Source organism: Rattus norvegicus, chromosome 9 (assembly GCF_021556685.1).
Source record: "Rattus norvegicus strain SHRSP/BbbUtx chromosome 9, alternate assembly SHRSP_T2T, whole genome shotgun sequence".
NCBI classification, from domain to species: Eukaryota; Metazoa; Chordata; class Mammalia; order Rodentia; family Muridae; genus Rattus; species Rattus norvegicus.
The window spans coordinates 91,731,394-91,750,307 of NC_141542.1; the positions used below are offsets into that span (position 1 = coordinate 91,731,394).

The following is an 18,914-nucleotide window of genomic DNA, read 5'->3' on the forward strand; positions in this document are numbered from 1 at the left end:
AGGAAGTGACAGAGGAGAGCAGGAGAGAGAGCTGCCGTAGGAAAGACATGCACGGATTAGAAAGCCTTTCCTGGGGGTGGAGCTGACTCGTGGGTAAGAACACTTTCTGTGTAAGCATGAGGAGCCAGTTAGAATCTACATCACCCACATAAAGGCCAGGCGCAGTCCCCAACCCATGCACAGAGTAAGCAGGGACGGGCTGGTCCCAGGACCTCACTGAACCACCATCCTTGTTAAAACAGAAAGGTCTAACCTCTTTAACCCACTTTTTGTTAGTTCATTTAGGAATGAAGACATTTAAAACCAATTTATTAGTTACTACTTGAAGTTATGCTCTTCCAATAACTGAAACATCTTCAGGAGTCGTTTTCCCTGGGACATTGAATATACATTGAGAAAGATACTTGCTAAAACCAGAAAAGGTAAAAAGTAGCAAACAGGGGTTGGGGATTTAGCTCAGTGGTAGAGCGCTTGCCTAGGAAGCGCAAGGCCCTGGGTTCAGTCCCCAGCTCCGAAAAAAAAGAACCAAAAAAAAAAAAAAAGTAGCAAACAGCTTTAGAGGGAGTTCTCAACCATTGTATGATCTAAAAGTGTGTTGTTACATTATATCAATCTTTCCCAAAATGCTAGGTACATAGTTATTCTTTAGTTTATCTTTTCTCTGTTACTACATGCCCCCAGATACCATTAAATGTTTTTCTTAAATTGTGTATAAGAACATTAAGTTAAACAATTTTACTCTATTCTCCTGTAGCCTCTTAATAGAACACTGCAGTTTCCATTAACTATTCTTTCTTTAGTTAATTCTGTTATTTGAGACAGGGCCTCACAATGTAACCAATGCTAGCTTCAAGCTCATGGTAATCCTCCTGCCTCAGTCCATCCCCAATTGCAAGAATTATTGACATGAGCCACTACACCTAGATAACTAACTGCTCTTTTGCTCTTTTTAATTTTTAAAATTAAATTATAATAAATTAAATTACAATAAATAAAAAAATATCCTAGTAAGATCACCAGTGTAAGTGAAAGCCCTTGGTCCTGCTAAGACTGAACCCCCAGTGAACGTGATTGTTGGGGGGAGGGCGGCAATGGGGGGAGGGTGGGGAGGGGAACACCCATAAAGAAGGGAAGGGGGAGGGATTAGGAGGATGTTTGCCCGGAAAGGGAATAACATTCGAAATGTAAATAAGAAATACTCAAGTTAATTAAAAAAAATTTAAAAAAATAAAAAATAAATTAAATTTGTTTGTATATATATAGATATATGTGGGCACATGTATGCCACATGTGGAGGTTGAAGAACACCTTGTGGAAGCAGGTTCTCTCCTTCCTCTGTGTGGGTCTTGGGAATCAAACTCTAGTTGTCAGACTTAGTATTGTTACCTGGTGAGCCATGTGGCCAGCCCTTAATCATTTCTTCTTTTAATCAACATCTCCATGTGCTGCCCCATCCCTATCTTTATGTGCACTAAACTGTAAGGGGCTCTTGGAATAAAGATTCTAAAAGATCAATGCATAACATCAAAATTTCTCAGACTTTAAGTGTAAAATGAACTGGACCAAATGAGATCTTAAAGGATTCCCTTAAACCATCATGTGATAAATAATAATGACTATCCCCTTGACAAGATCTAGAATCACCTAGGAGACACACTTCTGGGTGTGTGACTGTCACAGAGTGTCTAGTTTGAGGGAGGAAGACCCACCCTAAATTGGAGCAGTATCCACCACAGGCTGGACCACGAGATGAATAAAAAGGAGAAAATCAGTTGCACAGCAGTATCCCTCTCGCTGTGCTTCCCAAACATGGATGGAGTGTGAGCCGCTGCCTCACACTCCTGCTGCCATGTCTTCCCCATCAGAAAACACGTGGGAAACAAGCACAGACATTTCTGTAACAGCAGCATCAGTAACACAGGAAAAATCTAATATGTTGTAGTTCAGATGAGGAAGAGTATCACTCAGACTCTAAATTCTGTCCTTTCCACTGTTTCCTTTTTCTTTTCTTTCTTTTTTTTTTTAATTTAATGTATGTGACTACACTGTAGCTGTCTTCAGACACACCAGAAGAGGGCATCAGATCCCATTACGGATGGTTGTGAGCCACCATGTGGTTACTGGGATTTGAACTCAGGACCTCTGGAAGAGCAGTCAGTGCTCTTAACCACTGAGCCGTCTCTCCAGTCCGTTTCCACTGTTTCTAACACACGCATGCACACACATGCAATCATATAATCATTTGACCCTCTCCTTTTTTGCCCGTACTGCTATGAGACCCCCTTGTCCCTCTTTTTAGTGAAGGATGAAGGGGATGCCCTCAGAAAAGAGTTTTAAATTCTTAAATGAAAATACTGCATTTTTGGGGGAAAGAAGCTGAAAGTCAACATAAAACTAGTCATCTATGTTTAAACTACCACCTTCCACCTTTCTCCTTTGCCTTCAAATGCATGAGTCTCCCCGTTTTAATTTGGCTAACCCACTTTTCTGGTTCTCACTTATTTGTTGTGAAACTTCTCTGACAAGAAATCTATATTAATTATCTCCTTTGTATCATTTATTGATCCTTCATGAACTGCCTATAGTTTGTAGACTGTCCAAGGTTACACATTTCCTAAGATCTGTTCTTTGTCTCAGTCATTCTCTGTGGTCACCCTCCTACATGTGGCACTGTGGCTCATCCACCCTCTCTGGTGAACACAATAGCACAGGATCTGATTCAAGACAAATAAGGGTGAATCAGCTTAACAACTTGAAGCAAATCCCTTCCCCCCTGACACTCTGCTATTCTATCTTTATCATGAAGGCAATAGCTGTGCCTGGGTTTGTTGTGAGGATTCTGTGGCAGTTTAGCTGAGAATGGCTCCCATAGGCTCACATGTCTGAATATTTGGTTCTTAGCTGATGGAGCTGTTTGGGAAGGATTAGGGTGTGTGGCCTTGTTAGAGGAGACATATCACTGGGGGGGTTAGGCTTTGAGGTTTGGAAAGCCCACCCCATTCCCAGTTGGTTCTTTCTACCTTGTGATTGTGTCCCAAGATATAAGCTACCAGTGTTTAGTGTTCCAGTGCCATGCCTGCCTACCTGATGCTACACTCCCTACTATGGTAGTCATGGACTTACCCTCTGAAACAGTAATAAAACTCTTTGTCCTATATGTTGCCTTAGTCAGGGTGCCTCGTCATAGCGATAGGAAAGTAACTATTCAAAAAGACAAATTTAAAAAAGACAAATTCAAAACTATGACTTAGTTGAAGAAGCAGTATGGCATCTAGTACACACACACACACACACACACACACACACACACACACACTGCATATTTTATATAAGGGGAACTTACTAGTTCCCCTTTCTTGGCTATCTACCACTCTATCCTGACTCTCTTCATCCCTAAAGTTCCCTTCAGAGATTCCTGCTCCATCCAATTATGAGAGTTCCTCAAGTCTCCATCACCAAGTCTTTGCCTTTTCTCTCTATGCTTTCCTGAGCAAATGATGAATGCATCCTCACGATTTTGAACACTGCTCCTTCGCAGAAGATTCTCAAATCTGTGTCTATGTGTCTTTTCAATATAAGCAAGCTTCACTTTCTAAAGGTTCCTTTTTGTTTTTCTTTTGGAGGTCTTGAGATAGAGTTTCACTATATAGCCTTGACTACCTGGAAATCACTATGTAGACTAGCCTGGCTCAAACTCACAGAGGTCCACTTGGGATTTAAAGGCATGTTTCACCATATCTACCTTATAGATCCTTATTTCAACCCAAGGATATGTGAAGAGGCCATATGAAAATCCATTAATTTGCAGGCTAATTAAATATATATTTTAAAAGGAATTTGGACAGAAATACCTTCTCTGAATGGACAATGCTGCTCCCAAAAGACATATATTATTAAATGTACATCTCAGTACTAGGCATGTGATACACCCTACAAGTTATCGCTTAGGGAAGCCTCAGAGGCACCTGGAAGAACATAGATTATTGCCATTACTCTTGGTTGTCCACCATATGGTATACTGTAAAACCATGTTACTGTTATATATCTATAGGGTTAAATTACTGAAGACCCAACATTCTCTTTGGATGCAGGACATAAAGAAATCAACCTTAACCTGATCAAGAAACTGGTTCCCTGCTGGCTAGTAGCTTCCATAGTGTTGGAAGGCAATCTACACGCTGCTGAGGAAGAAAAGACATCTTTTAGTGGTTTTAACTAGCACTGGACCCTGCATGCTATACAATACCAATCTCCCCAGAAGCTGTATCCAATACTGGCATTGGGTTATGGGGATAACCAGAATTACAAGAAACTCTGAGCTAGAACTGACCAGCTAAGAGCTCCTAGATTCCTGAGGTTGCAACAGATGCCAGTAGGGAGGCCATTTCTGAAGTGCAGTTATGATGATGGTAGCTCAGGGCAGTGATAACAAGCAATGAGATTATAGTTTCCTTCTTTCAAGTAGAGCCAATGGCACTTTCTGAAGGACTGAATATAGGATATAAGAGGATAAAAACCAAGGGTGACTCCAAGGTTTTTGGTTTAATTAAGTGAGGTTTAATTTAATTAACTTAAATAGGAAGGTATTGGGTTCTTCGAAAAAGCAATTTGGTATGTAAGAGTAAGAATTCAGTTTGGGAAATATTGAATGTAAAATGTCTACAATATCTTCATACAGAGATATTTATTTGTTTGCTGTTTATTTGCATTTTATTTTGAGACTGAGTCTTACTGAGCAGTTGAGACTGGCTTTGAGCTCACTCTAGTCTAGGATGACTTCAAACTCCATCACCCTCCTGCCTTAGCCTTTGAGAGTTCAGACTACACCATGTACCAGCATGCCAGGTTCCCACTTGGAAATTCTGAGGAAAAAGTCTGACGTTGTAGGGAAGGCTGTCAGTGAGTACTTGGGATTGCTGGGCTAGCTAAGACGAATGACAGTGAGGGAAGATAAGAAGACCACAGACTGGCTCCGAGGGCACTCCAACAGTTCAGCAATGCAGTGGCACAAGCTTGTGAGAAGAATCAAACAATGATGTCATGGGATAGAAAGGGCGGGTTGTGCTGTAGAAACCATACTAAGAAAGACTGTGGCACCCTGGCACATCCCTGTAATTCCAACCCTAGGGAGTCTAGAGGAGGAAGATCATGAGCTTGAGGCCAATTTGTCCTCTTAGTGAGACTGTCTCAAAAGAAAAAAAAAAGTGAGGAAAAGGACTTACCAACCACCATGCAGGAAAAATCTAAATGGAGAAGGGTTGGCCAACAATTTTTCCTGCCTTCCTTCTTGATATCTGGATCATTCCAAATGACAAACAGTCTGCAGAGGTTTATAGGAATAACACCATGATTTATTATGTCTGAAAGAAGAGCAGGCTGAAGAAAAGAAAGATCAATGCCTTCAGAGGGATAATATCCACACAGAGCTGGGAACATTGAACAGGATGAGAGAAAACAATACCAAACAAATGAATGAGATGTGTACAAACAGGAAGCTATCAATTCCTTAGGTGTATACGTGCAGGGCACCATGTGGAGGATCAAGATGAAGAGAAAAGTGGGACCAATCATGAATGGTCTTGTACAGCATACAAGAAGTTTACCCTACATGCCACTATAAACCACTAAGAATAACTAAAGGACTATAAACTAGAAAGCAGGACAATCGGGTCTGTTTTTCAAAGAGACTGTTTTGACAACTGTAAATTCTCCTGGGAAGCAGAAAGGGGATGGTGGAAAGTCAGGTAAGGGAGCTGTTGCAGGGTCAAGCCAAAAGGGTTTCAGCTTATCTAAGGCAACAAAAGCTAGACTAAAGAAGAACAGACTCCATGATGGTTGGTGAGTCATTACTGGAAATGAAAACCAAGAGGAATGCAGGTGAAACTCTAGTTTCTAGCTTAGGAAACTGACTGAAGATGGTTCAATTTGCCAAGGTAAAGAATACAAATAAAGAATGGGTTTAAAGGAAGAAGTAAATAATCCATGAGGAGCATGCATGGGAGGCAATGATACCAATGAGATATCCATGCAGAAATATCAAGGCTGCAGAGAAAAGCATGGGTCTATATGACGTGGTGCTCTAAAACTGACTCTCAGTGGTTCATAGTAGTGTTGACACTAGGCTCTCAATGAGACAAGCCAGAGGAAGGGAGAATGGATAAGATCTTGGATCCAATCCTGGGTATCATGAACATTCCTGAGAGCAGGTTAAAAAATATATATAGAGAGGGGGGGGAGGGAGGGAGGGAGGGAGGGAGGGAGGGAGGGAGAGAGAGAGAGAGAGAGAGAGAGAGAGAGAGAGAGACCCATCTAGAGAAAACAAGGAGAACCCCCTGTGGATGCATGCAACAGGATAGCAGTTCTCAGGTTGCTCCTGAGCCTCCCCAATTCTGTCCATGCCTCTGACATAAACTCAAGCTTAGGAAGAGCAGCAGTGGGTAGTTTCTTAACATAAAATAATGCTCAAGAATGAGGCTGGAACTAGACTACAACTATGGCTACATCTAGGATACTGAGTCGGATCAATGTTAAGTATCACCCCCAAACTTCTTAGCTAGCATATTATTCCAAGGAAATTATGTAAGTGTTCTGAGACATTCAAAGTCAATGGGAGACAATCAGCAATGGGAGATGTTGGTGTGCTGGCTACCCTTGTGTAAAGTCTGAGAAGAGAGCTACAAAATCCCTATCTCTGTTAAGTGTACCCACCCAGAGAAGGCCAACATCGTGGAGTTGCCCAGGTTTTGGTGTTAAAGGCTGATTCCTAGCCAGAGGTTGCCAGCTGCAGAGGGCGGGGCTCTATTTTGGGCTGCCTGCTGTCCCTGAGTCTGGTTTGAGCAGCATGCAGCCCCAGTGACTCACACACCCATGCTAACCGCCTGTGGCTCAGTGGCATGGCCTCAGAAAGCCAACCTCAGGCCAGCTCCCTCCTCACCCCATTACACTAGGATAAATAAATAAAGAGCCCGCCAGCAGCCACACAGCCTGATAGCAACCAGATGGGAAGAGAAAGGCATGGGCAGGGCCAGGGAAAGGAACTCCTCCAACAGAACAGCCTGAAGGGGCTTCACCAGCCCGTTCTCATTCTTAACAAGTCACACTGCCATGTGTAATAGTCCCCAATTCCTCACCTTCTCTTTCACTCTTAAAGGCGCCTCTCAGGGGGCTGGGGATTTAGCTCAGTGGTAGAGCGCTTACCTAGGAAGCGCAAGGCCCTGGGTTCGGTCCCCAGCTCCGAAAAAAAGAACCAAAAAAAAAAAAAAAAAAAAAAAAAAGGCGCCTCTCAGCTGCTAGTCTTGGCAGCACTGTCTATGGGAATCTTAGTCTATGTAAAGACCATGCCAATGGACACCATACTATCATTCGTCATTTCTAGGGAAGTTCTAGAATGCCAAAGTTAGAGAAGATATTTAACCACCCAATATTTGATCGTTTTGTTTTACTTCTACCTTTAAGAAACTCTGATTTTGGGGGCTGGAGAGATGGCTCAGGGGTTAAGAGCACTGACTGCTCTTCCAGAGGTCCTGAGATCAAGTCCCAGCAACCACATGGTGGCTCACAACCATCTGTAATGGGATCTGATGCCCTCTTCTGGTGTGTCTGAAGTCAGCGACAGTGAACTCACATACATAAAGTAAATAAATCTTAAAAAAAAAGAAAAGAAAAAGCAAAAAAAGAAACTGGTTTAGCCAGGTGCCCAGCACTTAGTAGGCAGAAGCAGTCAGATCTCTATGAGTTCAATACCAAGCTGTTCTACATAGCAAATTTCCCCTTTAGTTGGGTCACTAGCAATTGGTGTCCATATGTTCTCTGGAAGTGAAACACTAGAGCTTCTTTATTTTATTGTAATTTATTTGTTTGTTTGTTTGAGACAGAGTCTCTAAGTTGTCCTATCTGGACTGGAACTTACCATGTAGACCACATTGGCCTTGAATTTGCAGAGATCTGCCTGGTTCTTCTACTTCCCAAGTACTGGGGCTAAAGGTATATACCTGGCTAAGTCAGAGTTTCTTTTTTTTTTTATTAAGATTTATGTATCATATATATACCAGCTATGTACACTGTAGCTGACTTCAGACACACCAGAAGAAGGCATCAGATCTCATTACAGATGGTTGTGAGCCACCATGTGGTTGCTGGGATCTGAACTCAGGACCTCCCAACCACTGAGCCATCTCTCCAGCCCTAAGTCAGAGTTTCATAAGGGAAGAAGTAAAGCAAAATGATCAAATATGAGGAAGTAGCCCCTATCAGGGGTTAAATATCTTCTCTACCTTCAGCCTCCAAGAACTCACTGTGCCCTCCTGGCCCTGTGCTCTGTCTGTCTGTGGACTCTTACCTAGCAGGGTCTCCAATAGGAAGACAAGTAGCCCCAGGCACTGACCGAATGGCCCTCTGACACTGCTTGGCCTCCTTGCCTGTTCATCCCAAACTGTCTCTCTGGTTTGTTTATTTTCTATTCCATGTTGCTTATTTTGATGGCACATCCTTTCAATCCAGTCTTGGATGACCTCCTGACCCTTTTATGTCCTGTTTATAGGACCCCAGACAAGCACAGTAACTGAAAAGACACTGTAGCTCTACAGTCCCAGCACCAGCCTTTCAGTCCTAACAGCTATGTGAGACATTCTGAAGAGAGCACAGGCGCCCGCCGGAGCTCCCAAGAATTCTCACTCCCCAAGCACTCACGGCTCCCCTCACTGGACTGTACAAGCAGTTGGATAGGAGAGATGTAATAGGGAGAGATGGAGAGAGCCTTGAGCACACAGACTTTAGCCACTTAACTGCTGGGGCTCAGCTTCCTTATCTTCAAATAGAAATCTGAGACTGGTGGGATAGCTCAGAGAGCAAAAGGCCACCAGGCCTGATGGCCTTGATCCTCAGAACACACATGGTAGAAGAAGAGAACTGTCTCTCACAAGTGCTCTGAAGTACACACACACACACACACACACACACACACACACACACACATACACACACACACACAAATAAGTGAATACAATTTAAAAAAATTAAACTTAAAAAAAAACAGAAGGCTACAGCTTCCTGTGTATTTCAAATCTTTTCCATTTGTTTTGAAGTTTGTGAGGCTTGGCTCTGCTCCGTTCAGCTCCCAGAGGATCAGAATTATTAGAGCAGTTGGTTCCAAAACATAACACCTGAGTCAGGTGTGTGGCTCATGTCTACAAGGTCCTAGTCATAAGGAGGCTGAGGCAGGAAGATTTAGGCCACCTCTTGGGCAGTGATTACCAAGCAGCTTACATATTAAGGCCCTGTAAAACAAAATGTAGGGTGTGTGTCTGTGTGTGTGTGTGTGTCTGTCTGTCTGTCTGTCTCTGTGTGTGTCTGTGTGTGTGTCTGTCTGTGTGTGTGTCTGTGTGTGTGTGTCCATGTGTGTGTGTATGTGTACATGTGTGTGTGTCTGTGTGTGTGTCTGTGTGTGTGTCTGTGTGTGTGTGTGTCTGTGTGTGTGTCCATGTGTGTGTGTGTGTCTGTGTGCGTGTGTGTGTGTGTCTGTGTGCGTGTGTGTGTCTGTCTGTCTGTCTCTGTGTGTGTGTCTGTGTGTGTGTGTCTGTGTGTGTGTGTCTGTGTGTGTGTCTGTGTGTGTGTGTTTGTGTATGTGTCTGTGTGTGTGTGTCTGTGTGTGTGCCTGTGTGTGTGTCTGTGTGTGTGTGTCCAGGTGTGTGTGTATGTGTATATGTGTGTATGTCTGTCTGTGTGCGTGTGTGTGTGTCTGTGTGTGTGTGTCTGTGTGTGTGTGTCTGTGTGTGTATGTGTGCATGTGTGTGTATCTGTCTGTGTGCATGTGTGTGTGTGTGTGCATGTATGTGTGTCTGTGTGTGTCTCTGTGGTCACAGGACAGTTTGAAGGACCTGGTATACTCTCCTACAACCATGTGGGTCCTGGCTTTGAATGCAGGCCATCAGGTGTGATACCAAGTGCTCTTACCCACTAAGCCATCACTCTGACCCTTATTTTTTTAACTTTTTAAAGATTTATTTATTTATTTTATGTATAAGAGTACACTGTAGCTGTCTTCAGATACACCAGAAGCAGGAGGGCATCGGATCCCATTACAGATGGTTGTGAGCCACCATGTGATTGCTGGGATTTGAACTCAGGACCTCTGGAAGAGCACTCAGTGCTCCTAACCACTGAGCCAGCCCTTATTATTAATTTTTTTAATGATTGGCTCTCACTATGTAGCCAGGACTGTACTTAAACCCAAACTTGCCTCCAACTCCTGATCCTCCTTACCTTAGTTTCCCAAGAATTGAAATTCCAGGCATGTGCTGACCTGAGCAGCTTTTATTTTTACACACACAACATCCTTCCTGGGGTGGCACCTGATTCTACATCATTTCTCATACCATTCTACAGGGCTCTCTCTTCCACAACAGCAGTAAAATGATAAGCCTTCAATTTTACAAATGAGATAATAGCTGTTCTGAGGGAAGAGATTTTTTTCCGTGCTGTAAAATTAAACCTTGAGAATAACAAGCATCCTCAAATACAACTCTAATAAGCAATACAGTATCTGAGGGACACATTGTGACAATTTTCACAAGATCCCCTTTGCACAAATGTATCAAAATAGTCATTCAAAGACCTGAGACCCTACTATTCTAGCCACTGCCATCTGTGTAAAGGATTTAGAAACACATTCATCCAGTCCTTGCTTGCAGACATGCCCACAGGTCAGTACAAAAGAGAGTCACAGTCTTGCTGACATAGAAACTGCACCATAATGTAGAGAGTTAAACCACAGCACTTTAGTAGCAGGGAAGGATCACCCTACAAGGAAGGTCTAGAAAGGTCTCCCAAGAACCTGCAGTTATTGCTTAAAAAGATGAATGAAAGTGTTCAGCATGGAGAAGGAGAAGGCACTGGACACTCTTGACAAAGGGAAGAATGTATGCAAAGACACAGCAAAAGAAAATAACACGTGGGAAACTGAGAGGCATGCCACACTGCTAACACAGAAAGCATATAGAGTAAAATGTGTAGAAGCTAAGCTGGAGAAGTGTGAGGCAGGAAAATTTGCTTCCCTGAGTCTCTGAGGCAGGGAACTAGCACATCAATAACCTCCCCTGGACTACATTAACCTCCCCATGTTCAATTTAATAGAGAGAACAAGCCACAGAGAGAAAAGTGGCTAGAGAATCTCTTACAAGTTCTGCTTAACATTATCTCTTGTTTCTCCCACAAGATTAACACCTGGGGGCCGGAGAGATGGCTCAGCGGTTAAGAGCGCTGACTGCTCTTCCAGAGGTCCTGAGTTCAAATCCCAGCAACCACACGGTGGCTCACAACCATCTGTAATGGGATCTGGTGTGTCTGAAGAAAGCTACAGTGTACTTGTATACATAAAATAAACAAATCTTTAAAAAAAAAAGATTAACACCTGGAGCCAGCAACATGGCTCACTGGACAAAAGCACTTGTCACATAATCCCAGGACACCATGCTGGAAAGGTGAGAGCCAGCTCCTGAGAGTTGTGCCACATGTGTGCTCCCACTCATGTACACCATTTACGCATGCACACTGTGATAAATAAAACTCTGTTAAGCTAACTCCTACTACCCTTCAAGACTTTGCATGTGACTTCTCCCACAGAGCATTACTTTTCCAGTACAAGCATGGAGCACCCACCTCACAGTTTTTCTTAAGAGTCTGGATATGAGAGCTCAGCCAACATTCAGAGGAAGAACGGAAGGTTCTCAATCAAATACACTCACTTTATGCCCCTCCCTGAGGGGGGGAAATGCTAGCTTTCCAGTTCAGGAAAAGTATGAGACATAGACTTTGCCCATAAAAAGGAATTAGTCTAGATGGCAAGACAGAAATGTGAACAAGCCATACAGAGTATTATGTAGGCAACGCCCACTTTCACCCTAAAGTAGCAGCATGCATAGTGTTAAAACGAGCAACAATACTAAGGTACTGCCCACAAAACCAACAAGTTCCAGAAGAGTCGAGAAAGGAAAGACCAATATTGACTGGTATTATCAAAGGTCACTATTATTAATACTCCCACTGTTTGGCATCCAGTGAATATTCCTTTTGGCCAAGCTCAATCCTTAGAAGAGAAACCTAGGCAGAAGCTTCTGACAGGCCACAATTATCTACTCCCCATTCATTCTTGTGCCAGTCCCTTTGTATAAACACTGTGATTTTCCACAGCCTGCTGTGCCCACAAGACAGTCCCCAAATGGTAGCCCTGAGCTTTTTACACCTTCCTCTATTGCTAGATACTAAAGGGACCGGACAACAAATGACCATCCTTCTACTAATCCAGATCTCAGCAAGCAGAAGTGAACACTGGCCAGCCAGCCTTCCCAAGGCTACAGAAGGACAGCCACATGGCACCTTAACAGAGATGTTAAGTCGGAAAAGCCCACTTTCACCGTCTTCATTCTTTCCCCACCTTCTCTACACACATCTCAAAGTTCATCAAACTTTCCACAAGCAACTTTTTCAGGCAAAGGGCTTTCCAACCACACCAGCCACCTAACACCCAAAATGCAGGTTGCCACCCAGGCACTCTGCCCAAATTTATAGAAGGAGAAAGGAAACAACAAATATCCTACCTCTACCATAAACTGTTCCAAGAAAGAATTTTCTTCAAATGGCTCTGTCTTCAATCGACCTGTAATTAAGAAGAGATGGAGAAAGGAACGTGAGGAGCCTAAGGATGAGCTTCGCACTGATCACATGATAGGGAAGGGGCCCAGGATAGAAGTCAGGGAAGGGACCAGAGATCTAACACCCACAGGGCCCTAGGCCCTCGGGAGAAGGGCTGAGGGTTTGTGGATAAACAAAAGGAGACCAGGGGCAATTGCAACAATGGTTCAGCAAGTGCTAGAAGATTGCCATGCCACAATATGAAGGCTGCATAGAACTTTTATTCTAAAACTACAGTGACAGGGGCTTCTTGGCTCTGGAGTCCATGTTCTGCTAATACAATTTTGAAGAGTTGTTGGCCCCTTTCCAAAGTCTTTCTTCATCACGACCTAGGACATGTCTGGACTTGCTTGTGGCTTTTACTGGCCCCAGCCAGGTACCTAAGGCAGAGGGGACATTTAGTATCAAGTCTCAGTTGCTAGAGTCCCTACCACCTAGAAAGAGAAACTTTTGTTGTTTGGGGGTTTTGTTTTGTTTTGTTTTGTTTGAGACAAGGTCTAACGAAGGCTAGCTTAGAACTTGCTGTGTCACCAAGGATAGTGTCCTGCCTCTACTTGAGTGCTGTGATCATATGCATACGTCATGCAATTCTAAGTTTCAACCCCAGGAATTGGTGTATGCTAAGCAAGCACCACCAACTGATCCACACCTCCAGCTCAGCAAGTATCCTTAATGCAAATTATATTCCCCCTTTCTAAGACCCTCGGGCTCCCCAGCCATTCCTCTAAGAATGCCCTCTTACCTCGGCTCAGCACAGCCCCACTCTCCTGGTAGGCCTGGATCTCAAGGTCCTTCATCCGAAGCAATGCTGCTAGCTCCCTCACATGACTGTGCAATGCCAAGCTCACACCCATCAGAGGACAAATCAAATGCTGAGAGACCTGTGATGAAGAAGAGCTGTCAATTAGCCAATAGGTGCTCATAAAGTACTACCAAACACTGCATGAGCTACTCAAAGAAAAATACTCAAGAATAAACATTTTCACAGGAACTCACAATTTCATAGACAAGCAATTCATTTTTACTAACATAAACACAAATACAATATTAAATTTACACATTAAAGAGACTCAGATTTTCTTTTTGGCCCAGATATGGAGTGGGAAGGATAAAACAAGATTATGAATAAACAGAAAAATCTACAGTTCTGATTTAAAGAAAAAGAGATAGGGCAGTGGTTCTCAACTTTCCTAATGCTGTAACCCTTAAATACAGTTCCTCATGCTGGGGGGATCCCCAATCATAAAATTTTTTCATTGCTACTTCATAACTGCAATTTTGCTACTATTATTAACTGTTATGCTACAGTTATGAGTGTAAATATCTGATATGCATGATACCTGATATACAACCCCCAAAGGGGGTCATGACCCATAGGTTGAGAACCACTAATATAGGAGCTAGAGAGACTGTTCAGTGATTAAGAATACTGGCTCCTCTTCCTGAAGACATGGATTCTATCCCCAGAGCCAACATGACAGCTGACAACTGTCTATAACTCCAGATAAGGGGACCAGGCATTCTCTTCTGGCTTTGAAAAGTCATACATACACAAGGTATGCAGACATACATGCAGGCAAAACACCCATACACATACAAAGATAAAAGAAAAATCTTTAAAATAACTAAATAAAGATAAAACAGTGGTCTTGTTGAGGAGAGGGAAGTGCTGACTCAACTCCCAACAGAGATAAAAGCAGAAGATCCAAGGGATCCTCACGAAAGGGGTGTGGCCGAAACAATACACCAGCAGGAGAAAAAAGAAAACAAAAACAACAACAGAAAACAGAAAACCATCAAACTCAATCTAGATATTTATTAAGAGTCATTTCAGGGCTGATAAGAGGTCAGAGTTTTAATCTATTCTCAAAAGATACAGCAGAATTTAAAGTAATTGTAAAGTAATAATAGAACAAAGCCAGCCGGCTACTGAACCCACTCCATGCAGAAGGACGCAGGTACAGCTTTGTTACAGTGCAGCCACACTGAGTGCTCATACAATGATGTATAGCTATACATAGTCACGGAAGTCACCTATGCAGTGTCCATTAGCCTGCGGCTAGAGGATGTCATCAGCACCAAGGGCATGAACTAAAAGAGACACTAAGCAAAAGATGTCCTAGATCAGGGGTCAGCAAGCTTTTCTCAGAAAGACCAGATAATCAATATTTTCAAATGTGTGGCCCAGAGTCTCTGCTGCAAGTACTCAAGTTTGCTGTTGCGGCATGCGAAAGCAACCACAGACAGTGTGTAAACAAATGAGGTGGCTGTGCTCCAATCTAATTCTACAAAAGCAGGCAGCAAGCCAGGTTTGGCCTGCTGGCCATCAAATGCTCATCCCTGGCTAGATCTAAAAAGGGAGCACTTTAGACAAGATACCCCATCGCAGGCTTGAAATAAGGAAAAGGTGACAAGTGTGCCATCAGAGGTGCTGTGCAGAGTGACCTGGGTCAGGGTCCCAGGTGATGGTTCTCCAGGAATCTACGTTCACACTTCCCATCAAGTCTCTAGAGAAAACTAAAAGACTGCGTTTGATGCAGCTCAGAGTCTATGGAAAAGAGAAAGGGCTGGCTGTGGGGGTATGGGTGGGCAGCAGCTTTGTGTGCCATAATCCAAAAACAGTGTAGGCGTCCTGGCACGGGGAAAGCCGGAGTCAGGTCTAGATGTAGATTACCTTGTTTTGTCACCTGGCAAATGCCAACCTAGTAATGAGTGCTGTCCCAGGTTCTCAGAAAGGACTTAGGCCTCCAAGAAGTACTGCTCAGAACCCCTGGACGTAAGCTACTCCTGGGCCTGTGAGACAGCTCGGCAAGCTGCCAAGCTTGGTGACCTGAGTTCAGTCCTCCAGACCCACACGGTAGAAGGAGAATTGGTTCCTGCAAGTTGTCATCTAATCTCCACATGCACATTATACACTCATGCACACATATAATAATTAACTCAATACAGTGATTAAAACTCTATGCCTAGAAATAGTTTTGATAAGTTTGGTCCTGGTCAAGGTAGATTAGAAAAACAGTGGAATAATTGTATGCAAGTCAATAGAGGTTTGGTGGATTGAACTGAAAATAATTATCATTGCTAACCAAGCAGCCACAGTGGCCATTTGGTGGCACCCCTCAAAAACAGAAACTCCTAACGTTAATAACCAGCCTCTCACCATGGTGGGTGGGGAGTGGGGGGGTACCACCTTTGAGGTACTAAATATAACAGCATGAGACATGGCGAGGGGCAGCTCTTAGCCAATGCCATGTCTACTGAAATAGGATACTGGCCTCAGGCAACTGGAATGATCTATTGGACTGCAATATCTATATACAAAAATGAGTTTTTAATCAGGAAATATTTCACCATCCCAAATAATTTCACACCACTCTGAATTCCTGGGCTATAATTAATTTCAAAGCTACGTGAACATTAAAATGATTTCTCTTAGGCCTGAGAGCCTTGTTCTGTTTTCAAGCTTAGATGAATGTGGGTTAGAAGTTCCCAAAATATGTATTAATGGCCATAAAATAAACTAGTGTAAAAATAAAAAATAAAAGGCATGCAACCATGTGGAAAGATCAGTGTACTCCAAAGGCACAACAACAACAACAAACTGTACAGTGCTTTAGGTCAGGGACACCGCCTTTCATTCAAGGAAAGCAAAATATGAAGACATTCCATCACAAGCCAACCAGCCTTACCCACTGGGAAAGAGGCTCTGAGGCTCTGCCTTTGAAGGTCTCCATGACAGGCCAGGAAGTGTGAGAATAACAGAGGTTGCCATTCTTCCCCAGAAAGGGGAACACCTCAAATCCCACCCCTGAAGTCTTCTGACTTACAGAACACTTAAGAGTCCTAGGCAAGAAAGAGTTGGCCCAGATATCAAGTCATATCAGAGAGACCAGTGAGACCATCCACAAACTGGGGGTCAGGAGACTGACTCTAGTTCTCGCTCTGCCAGCATCTCCCTTGACCTCGGCCTTCAGTGTCTTTACCCTTTAAAACAAGAAAGAATGAGTATTGGAACACAGTCTCTCACAGCCCACTACAGTCCTACAGTGGTGCTGCTTGTGCCCTCTTCTTTAATCATAAGTGCTGAGCAATCTTGTATTTGACAGATGGGGAAGCTGAGTCATAAGAAAGTCTGTACTGATTCAAATATTCTAAATAATATTTATTCTAAATAATCTAAAGGTAGTAGGGTTGATTGTGAATTCGCCGCTTGTTCCAAAGCTTGTGTTCTTCCTACTACTAAGAAACTCAGGGATGTGACCCCTAGGGATCATAAACAACCTAAGGGATGACAAATCTGAAAGTGAAAATACAAACTATCAAGAATAATATTAGATGCACACCTGTAATCTCAGCAGAAAGGGAGGCAGGAGCAGGAAGATCACAAGTTTGAGGACAGTCTGAGCCACACAGTGAAACTTAGTCTCAAAAACCTTAGTCTCACAAGCACAGGGGCAGGAGAGAGGCTCAGTGGTTAAGAGCACTGGCTGCTCTTGCAGAGGACCCAGTTCAGCCTCCAGCACCCACATAGTGGCTCACAACCATCTGTAACTCCAGTTCTCAGTGACGCCCTCTTTAGGTACCAGGTGTGCATGTGATGCACATACATATAGGCAGGCAAAATACTCATACACATAAAGTAAATACGGCTAATAAAAGCATTTAAACACAAACAAAAAAGCAGGAAAACAGTTGTATTAGACACCTGAAAGAACAGACAATAGTAAACAAGGAAAGATGAAGAGAAAGCCATTACAAGTGCAGACAGATGCAGAATCATGAAGCAGATACCCAAAGCCTTATATATTTCACAATTCCTACAGGGAATTAAGAACTAGTAAGTCCCTAGAGTTAATAACAAGGTGTGTGGTTCATATTTGTAATCTCAGCATTTGGGAAAAGAGGCAGAAGAGTTTCACACTTGAGCTGGGCTACAAAGTAACATGCTATCAAGGAAAAAGAGAAGAACGGCCAAGGGTGTGCCTCAGCTGTAGAGCGCTTGTCTCAGGCGCATGGAACCAGGCAGCACACCTGCAATCCCAGGGCTCAGGAGGTGGCAGCCAGAGGTACAAGTTTAAAGTTTAAAGGTCCTAGGCTACAAGATGATCTGAGGATAGCTTGCACTGTGTAAGACTCTGCCTCAAAAAAAAAAAAATGTGTGTGTCGGGGGTGGGGGGTTGGATAAACAGAAAGTTGATCTCAATAATTGCTTTAGAAGGAAAACAGAGAGTAGACAGAAAGACTGTTTGTTTCTTAGACTCTATACCTTTAAATGCTGCTTGAAATGTTTGCCTTTGGCATGAATTACCCATTCAAAAAAAAAAAGTAAATGAAAACTATCACAAGAATGAGTAACAAAGCTTCCAACCGCATGACCTCACAGACACACATGCACGCCTGCCTGAAATAGTGGCCGCCTACAGCCCTGATAGTGTCTACCAGGTTTAGCTTCTTCCCCGAAGCCCAGGGCTTTCCCTGGGATGTCTTCTTCATTTAATGGTAAGACCGTAATCTGAACTTAAAACATACTTGTTAATCAATTGTTCTATCTCTCAAGAAGTCCTTTGCTGGGCTGGAGAAACAGCTTGTCCAGAGGACACAGTTTGGGTGTCAGCACCCACTTTGGGAATATCACATCTCCCTGTAGCCAATCAAACCTCATTCTCCTCTAAACACTGATGCTTCTTTCACAGGACAGCTCCTTAGCTGGAAGACTGCACTAAAGTAATTAGCTTCTCCTTTCATTTTCCTGTGACAGTTTTATTTTATCACTGTTCAAGTGTTCTTTACTGCCACCCCACCCCAGAGCTGGGCTGATCCTGGCCCAGGCTAAACGAGTGCTCCAACATTGAACTTACCCCCCAACCCCACTCTGTACTTTTGAAAGAACGAACTACTAGAGCCCGTCAACCTCCAGGAAGGCTGTGTCCCCACAGTTTCCACACTATTCTGAATCTGTAAGACTATCTAATACACAAAGAGACCAGCTATTGCTAGGAACTCTTGAAGGAAGGTGGTCAATGGTTAGATGCCAGAACAAGTATCATTGAGGAAACAGTGCCCTCTGCTGTCACCTAGAAAGAAATCACAGGTTTTGAATGGTTATGAAATTCTGTATCTAAATAGGATGGAAGATTTCCCAAGAAGTTCAATTAAGGTTAGCAAATGTGAGTGCTTACTACACAGCAGGACCTGTGGATGGGCCTTGGCAATGTTTTCATGAAGGC

General features: G+C 43.2%; 1 protein-coding gene across 21 annotated transcripts in view; it reads right to left on the bottom strand.

The window, feature by feature from the left end:
* The window catches only part of Nhej1 (nonhomologous end-joining factor 1), a 96,346-nt gene that overhangs the window by 67,758 nt on the left and 9,674 nt on the right, over positions 1-18,914 (bottom strand). For all 21 annotated transcript variants that reach the window (XR_015628733.1, XR_015628731.1, XR_015628732.1 and 18 more), the window contains 2 exon segments: positions 13,430-13,568; positions 12,594-12,652 (listed from right to left, as the gene is read on the bottom strand). Coding sequence is in view for 18 of the 21 variants with exons in the window: in NM_001432765.1 (NP_001419694.1) it covers positions 12,594-12,652; positions 13,430-13,568 (198 nt within the window). In the remaining 3 variants the exon portion in view is untranslated.